This window comes from Gobius niger, assembly GCF_951799975.1.
Source record: "Gobius niger genome assembly, chromosome: 17".
NCBI lineage: Eukaryota > Metazoa > Chordata > Actinopteri > Gobiiformes > Gobiidae > Gobius > Gobius niger.
The window spans coordinates 6,940,889-6,949,064 of NC_136868.1; the positions used below are offsets into that span (position 1 = coordinate 6,940,889).

Sequence of the window (8,176 nt, forward strand, 5' to 3'; positions counted from 1 at the left end):
CCTTCTAATTTTGGGGTTTGCTGCCAACAATGGCCGGTGTCAGCGGGTTGATTCAGCCACCAGGTCGTGCCTCGATCCTTTTTTTTTTTTTTTATCCTTATAAGCTTGAGGCAAAAACAAACGCTACAAAGGTACAAAGCGCGCTGTATATGCTCTCGGGGGTCTCTCTTCCTCCTCCTCCTCCTCCACTGGGGTAGGATGACCGCGGGCACGCACACTGTCTGTCGCGTAATGACAGCGCGAGGAGCAGCCAAGTGCGACTAATAAGGCTCAATAACGCGGTCTTTGTGGCTCGATCTGCGCCAGGTTTAGAGCCAGTATTAATGGGCAAGCCGTGCGTAAACAGGTGCGTAAAAGTCCGACGCTGCTTGAATTTTTCCCCATCGATGACAAATCTACTTCACGTCTTATTTCAGCCAGATTTCAAGACAATGAAAGTAGACAGATTTAGTAGAGCACAATCTGTAGGTTTACACTAAGGAAGTCACAGAACAAAAATGATTAGTGTCCTTAAATACATAAAGAGGCAACAAAACAGGAGCAATCGATCATCACCAAATGAAAAAAAATTCGAGTGAAGATGAACCACTTTCAGTTTCCATATGTACTTCATTCTAAATAGACACTAATTTATTGGCACATGCACAATAAGGCCACGATTATTCCTCTCATAAAATGCAACATTAAAATACTTTGAAAAGTTGTAATGTAGTGGCATTTATCAATATAGCATTTGGTGTGACAATTTAACATCTTCAAATACATATGCGTAACACTTTAGATGTTCTGGGGGCTGGAACCCTATAGGCGGTAGCTTGGGTAACTTTTACGCGCTGAGCAATGGAGGCCGGCCGTGCGTAAATTTCCACACGCAGCGGTGGCGCGAGCTGCATAGGCGCCCTGTGGTGCAAACCTCGCTTCCTTTCTGCGCCGTCTCCTGGAGATAACCCGCTGATAAACGCGAGGACGGAATGGAGGCACGAGTTGCACCAGAGACAGGCAGACTCAATCTGGTTATGACTATCTTAAGCCACTGTGGATCAATGAAGTTATGACAGTCTCCGTCCCCAAACAGGAAAATGAGTAAACAATTGTAAACAGAGAATAATTTGGCACGCTTGATCTCCTTCAGGCTATTACGCATGAGGATAATATATGTGCGTGATCTTCTAGTACAGGCCTTATCTGTCTGTTTGGCCATCCATTAGTTATAGTATATATTATATATTAGTTATAAACGGCTTTTGGGTTTTATCTATTGATGTTCATATGTACCACCATGTCTTAGTTGTTTGTATTTCTAAAAGCTCTTCAATTTGTTCAACTTTTTGTATTTTCTTGGAATTAATCAGATAAATATTATCTTGTGCCAATAAACAGTTGCGTAAATCTGTGGGTCACGCACATTTAACGACAACGACACAGCGAGGCGTGTTATATCGCATTGTTATATTTTGGCTCTCTCCCTCAAAGGCAAAGCGAAATGTATAATTGTATATATTATTTCGATTCTAACTATTTTAAAAGAGTAAAATTGACAATATACTTAGTTTGAAATGGGTTTAGTCAGTGGTGGTAGGCCATTGATCACTCGCGCCTTTGTGTCTCTTATCAAAGTCTAAAATTACGCCCCAATTGTACCAAATCACTGCCTGTTTTTCTTTAGGCAAATTCGTTCAAAGCCGTCAAGTTAGAGCCATCCCGGCTTTTACTGCAGTCACTCACCTGCAACCTGCACCTGCACGTCACCGCGCGCTGACACCTGTCTCCGCAACACCTGGCAGACGGCACGCGGCCAATGCGCATGCTCAAGCCGTCAAGTCCCCCCCTCGCCTTTAAGGGCAAGAGGCGTCACTGGAGAACAGCAGAGAGTGGCGGCAGTGGCTCAGAGCGCGCAGCAGCAGCAGCACCTGGGCCAGTTTAGTTAACAAAGATCACTTTAGAGTAAACACAGTGCCACCACTTTTGGATTATACCGTGTTTTACGCACAGAAAGACGCAAAGATGCCACGGTCGTTTTTGGTTAAGAGTAAAAGGGCGCACAGCTACCACCAGCCCAGGAGTTTGGAGGATGACTACAGCAGGCTGGATAGTATTTTGGCGCAGATATGCTCAGGTATGACACTCTACAATTACTTTTCTTCAAGGGGAAATGGTGTATTAACATTAGGCTTTAGTGGGCCTATTATTATAGCGTGATATTTATTCACCAAAAAGGCAATCTTAAGTCATTGCTTGTGTGCGTAAAAACACACTTTACGCACGCTCTTACCAAACGTTAAACGACATTTTCAAACTAGTTGTTGCCATATTATTGTTACACATGCACGAGCCTAATAAATCTGTTACATTGAGCGTTTAGGATCAGACTTACAGGAAATAATTATGAGTCAGAAGACACATCATCCTTTTACGCTCAGCATGTTTCTATTTATTTACAAAACAAATCTACATATGGGGATTTCGTATAGCCTACTGTAGCAGTCGTTTTTTTTTAATATTTATAGCCCTATGTATACAAAATAGGCCTAAATATTTACCCTAAATGTTAATCTACTGTTAAATAGAGCGGTGATGTGACAGGCTATTGCTTCTTTATAGACTAATTGAAGGTTATATAAGAGCTAGAGTTCGTTTGATATGTTTTACCAGGCACTTTCTTACGATTAAAATAGCTGACATGCTGTTATTGTTTGCTATGAACGACTCATAAAGTCGTGCGTATTTTTCGTGATCTTTTGGAACGCTGGGTAAATAGGCCGTTCAAAGTGTTTGTAAAGAGACTAACGCACGGCTGCACTGATTATGCTCTACATCAGAGGCGGACCGAGTGTCAGAAGACCTGGACGTGTCGCTGGACCTCTCGGTGGACCGCTGCGGCCTGTCCCCGGACTCACAGATGCTGGACGCGGCGCCGTTTTCTCCCAAATCTCCGCTGAGCTGCGCGGACAGCGGGTGCGCGCGCTCCCCGGACTACGAGGACTACTGGAGGCCGCCCTCTCCCTCCGCGTCACCAGGTACTGCGGGAGGAATTATGACAGCGCCCAGAAAGCCCGTCAAACTCCTGATGAGAGCACACAACTTTCAAGCGCAACATACTGTCTTTTTTTTCTTTTTTAATAATAATAATTTTGCTGCTCAAACAAGCGGGATCAGCGTTTATTTATAGGCAACAACATCAGAGGAGGAAGTGGCTGTAAGATTAACATTTAGCTCCCACCGATCAATGACACCACTTTTACAATATTAAGCCTTTATCTTTTATTTCAATCGACCCACAAAGTAAAATAGTTAAACATGTAACTCATTAACATTTCAGTTTCTGATCATCTGTGTGCGTTATTGACATGATGCCTATTTTATTGCAAATGATAAATAGGCCTAATATTTTATAGGGTATAAAGCGCTTTTCAGGACACTCAAAGACCCTGCACACAGATTTAATCCATACTGTAATCGCCTATTTTGGCTGATCAAACTAACCCTCTTTTCTTTCCAGTCTCGGAGAAGTCTCTGTCTCCCCTGGTGGACGACAGCCCGCACTTTACCGTCCCGTTCCGTCCGTACGCGTGGGACAGTCCGCCGGGTCCGAGGCCGCTCCTCCAGCCGCAGAACCTCGCCCCGCACCGGCTCGAGCTGGACCGGAGCCCCGCCTCTGCGGTGGCGTTTTACGGCGACCGGAGCCCCGTGATGTTTCCCGAAGACGCGTGCGGCTACGGCGAGTACCGCAGGCACGCGGCCGCCTTGCTCTACCCGGACATCAAGAGCCGCGAGGACAAGGCCCAGGCGGATCTGCTTTGCTCCAGCCTCATCCTCAACGGGGCCTACAAGTGCGTCAAGTGCAGCAAGGTGAGCAAAGGAACAAAGCTGGACAACAGTGACCGATATGTTAGCACAAATTTAATAATGACGTAAAGTAAAGTGTGACACAATCTTCTTTATTGAAGAAACAAAATGCATTTATTTGGTTTATTTGATGGGGTCTGATACACACACATAAAGCCTAGAAGTGCTTAGAGCAGAAACGACTTTGCAGCTGATGAGCTTTTACAAAAACAGTTAAAAGTACAAAACCTGTTAAAGGGGAATGAGAAGGACAAGGACATGTACAGACACTGAACTACACATGTACAAAAGAAGACAAGGACACAACATGTGCATGAGTACAATGCTGCTGCTGCACATCCTTGATTTTGCACGTTTTTTGAAGATGCCAAATCCCGTCAAAGATTCAACAGGGATTGCACAGATTGGTGCCTCTCACTGAAAGTGCAGATTGGGCCAAGGCTGTTTTTTTCTTCCAAAAGGCATCTTACAGTCCCCGTTTGAAGCTGCTCGGGTCGACCTCCCCCCACTCTGCACTGCAGCCCGCTCACGCGCGTACAAAGGCTCCGGTGACCAATTCAGAAAAAGTGTCTCATAGCGCAATTTGGTGGGACTTTGAGTAAACTTTCTTGTAACCTGCTGAGTCCATCTGCGGGATAAAGGTTGCCTTATGCTGTTTACTATAAAACAAAACGTCTAAGAGTGAGATAACAACAGGGACAGAGGCCTGAACGGCAGAGCAGGTTTAGGACCCGGAGCAACAGCAGCGATAAAGACCTCAAATCTATGTCGTTACGCACGAACTTGACCGTTCACCTCATAACGTTCAATGTATTTTTGCCATCTAGGTGTTTTCCACTCCGCACGGATTGGAGGTCCACGTGCGCAGGTCACACAGCGGGACCCGGCCTTTCGCGTGTGAAATCTGCGGCAAAACGTTTGGGCACGCGGTCAGCCTGGAGCAACACAAAGCCGTGCACTCTCAGGTGAGCACAGACAATCTCTCAAACAAACTCTGTACCTTTTTTTTTTCTTCTCTCATCTTGGGCTATAACGAGTCTCTGTTGTTGGCCCCGCGCAGGAGAGGAGCTTCGATTGTAAAATCTGCGGGAAGAGTTTCAAGCGCTCGTCCACGCTGTCCACGCACCTGCTGATCCACTCGGACACGCGGCCGTATCCGTGCCAGTACTGCGGCAAGAGGTTCCACCAGAAATCCGACATGAAGAAGCACACGTTTATCCACACAGGTGAGCGCCACGGGGGTTCCTCTGCCAAATCCACAAGGTCACAGACTATAGGCCGCAGTGCAACGCCTCATTTGAAAGCTAAGACCTGCTATTTTGATTAGAACAGCCTATGCCTAGGATTAAAAACTCTCAAACTCTCCTTTGTTTTCCAGGTGAGAAGCCGCACAAATGCACGGTCTGCGGGAAAGCCTTCAGTCAGAGCTCCAACCTGATCACGCACAGCCGGAAGCACACGGGCTACAAGCCGTTTGGATGCGACCTCTGCGGGAAGGGCTTTCAGAGGAAAGTGGACCTGCGGCGGCACAAGGAGACGCAGCACGGACTTAAATGAAACCGCTTGTTTAACAGAGGACTTGTGTCAACAACAACAACAAAAGAGACTTTAAATTATGGTAAATTATATCAAATGTCTATAATATTTGTATTTATTTATAAAGCTTCCATTCATCCAACACTAATATCAAGCCGCAGAAGTGAAATTAAAGAAATACTTGACTGAAGGACCGATAGCGCTGCAGCCGTGCGTCTTATCCAAGCTTTCGTTTTGCACATGCCATGAATGAACTTCTCCCTGTCCTGTTTACAAAATAAACTTCATGTTTTCCCGAGTTGTTGTTGATGTCTTTGCTTTACGCACGTCAGTTTGTATCCGCACACTGAGAAATGATCCAAGTCGGTTCAAATAAAGAGTGAAAATACGCGTGCGTAAAAACTGCTTTTGTAGCGCGTGGTCATTTCCCCACACGACTTCTTCTGATTCTCAATCCCTTAACCCCCGCCTCAACCGAGTGTGTTTTCTCCAGTTCGGCTTTATCCAAATCTAAAGCTTCTCGACTGGAGCTTGCAGCCTATAGGCCAGAGTGACGCGTCATTTGAAAGCTAAGACCGACAAAACTGACCTCGAGTCACTTTTTCGTCAGATTTTTGCCACGTTTTTGTTTCTTTTATCATCATTTCTTTGTCGTTTATTTGTCACTTTTGTGTCACTTTTTATCACTTTTTTACGCTTTTTAAATAATTTTTTGTCACTTTTTTTTACCACTTTTTGTCACTTTTTTACCACTTTTGTGTCACTTTTTCGTCGCTTTTTTATCACATTGTTGACGCTTTTTAATCACTTTTCTGTCACTTTTTTACCACATTTTTGTCACTTTTTTGTCAGTTTTTTACCACATTTTTGTCACTTTTTTGTCACTTTTTTACCACATTTTTGTCACTTTTTTGTCGCTTTTTTACCACTTTTTTATCACTTTTTCTTAGCTTTTTTACCACTTTTTCGTCGCTTTTTCGTCGCTTTTTACCACTTTTTCGTCGCTTTTTTGCCACATTATTGACGCTTCTTCATCACTTTTCTGTCACTTTTTCGTAGCTTTTTTACCACATTTTTGTCACTTTTTCGTCGCTTTTTTGCCACATTATTGACGCTTTTTCATCAATTTTTTGTCACTTTTTCATCGCTTTTTTACCACATTTTTGACGCTTTTTCATCACTTTTTTGACGTTTTTTTCATCACTTTTTTAACAGTTTGTCGCTTAATTAGACTTCCAGGACAGCTGATGAAAAAAAGCGGCCCATTAAACAATCCAGTCGTGTGAGAGAGAATCACGTGGGCTGAAACGCTGGCAACGTCTCAAGTGAACTGCCTCGTATTTAACCAACATATAGGCCTATATAAATGGTGTGGAAGCGGGCCGTGTTTACGCCGCTGCAGATCCACTGAAGTGCGGCCAGAGGAAGAGCAGAGGCGGGGTTATGCCGTGATTGGGAATGCCCGCAGGCGCGTGTTTGTTTTGCCCACTGCGCTCCCCGTGTTTGGACCTAAAACAGGACCGTTAAGCAAATGTCTCTTATCCCTCGTGGCTGTTGCTGTTTAACTGTAAAAAAAAAAAGGCAGATACAGAGCAGCTGCGCAGGGGAGGGAGCAGGTCGACCGGTTGTTTTAATGAAAAAGTTTGGGGGCAATCCGGATTAGGCAAAATCAACTTTGGTTGAGGATGAATGACGGTAACTGCACCTTAACCTCACCCTTAACCAAAACAAATGGCCTCAAAGAAAACGATCGTGAATGCAAATATTATGCAAATATCACATTTGCACAACCAACTGTTTGCGTGGCAGTAAAGATTTGTTCAGATTCCAGAGAATGAAGCGTTGGCTACAGTATTTATTTGAAGTATTCCCCTCACACACACGGCTATTTAAGGCGAGACATTGCAGGCGAATAGGGAAAAAATTAAAATTTACAGATATCAATTTGAAACTTTTGCTGTAGATCACTGGCATAAATGTGAGGAAAAAAATACATTGCAAGTTTTCTGTCATTTTATCTTTTCATAAGAACAAGGTGTTTTATGCCTAAAAATGCCCTAAATTTCCCATCTTTTCGGCGACAAAATCTTAATAATGGATATTCAAATGTATGGTTTCATTTTATTGATGAATGAGTTACCAAGACGTTTTCAGAGGGGATTTTGGATTTCTTGTTTAGTTTTAAAATAAGCTGTTTTTTAGTGGAAAAATTTGTTAAAATGTCATTTTCGCCTTATTTTTTGACCTTCAAAACTCAATAAATGGGGCTTAGGGATTAGATAATAAAAAATCCCTCTGAAAAAATCTTCCAAATATTGTTCAGTCCAAGGCTGGAAAATTTGAAGTCTTTAGGTCCGACTGACGTGGACAGTGTCGCCACAATGACAGAAAAATGTGTTTTGAGAAAAAGGCCCTTGAAATTGCATTGTCCCATAAAAGTCTATGGGGGAACATTGAATCAACGCAATATTTAAACATGTTTTTGTGAAGATTAGGTATATTTTCTATTTCCGAGTGAAAGCTTGTATGTTCAGAGACCAATTTGGCCCAAAACCTGAAAACTGAAAAAATTTAGTTTTGCCTGTAGTGTCTCCCCTTAAGTTATCATTTGGATTATCAAAAAGGAATTGATATTTAGAATAATCTCTGAACATGTTAAATAAGCTTCAGTGTCAAATAGTTATATAAAAATCTTTTTGGGAACCCTCAGGCCTCACAACCCCCCACGAGTCCCACTCCATTTTGGGAGTGCGGAATCTAGAAAGAAAGAAGAAAATCCCCAAATATATCAAGC

The 8,176-nt window shown here is 43.3% G+C and overlaps 1 protein-coding gene across 1 annotated transcript; it reads left to right on the plus strand.

The window, feature by feature from the left end:
* Window positions 1–1,671: 1,671 nt before the first annotated feature.
* Window positions 1,672–5,403, plus strand: gfi1ab (growth factor independent 1A transcription repressor b; the record flags this gene model as incomplete). Its single annotated transcript, XM_079574970.1, has 6 exons — window positions 1,672–2,116; window positions 2,820–3,017; window positions 3,500–3,849; window positions 4,674–4,811; window positions 4,907–5,072; window positions 5,225–5,403. Exons 1-6 carry the CDS (start codon window positions 2,005–2,007, stop codon window positions 5,401–5,403), a joined length of 1,143 nt encoding a protein of 380 aa, XP_079431096.1. The 5' UTR covers window positions 1,672–2,004.
* Window positions 5,404–8,176: the final 2,773 nt, after the last annotated feature.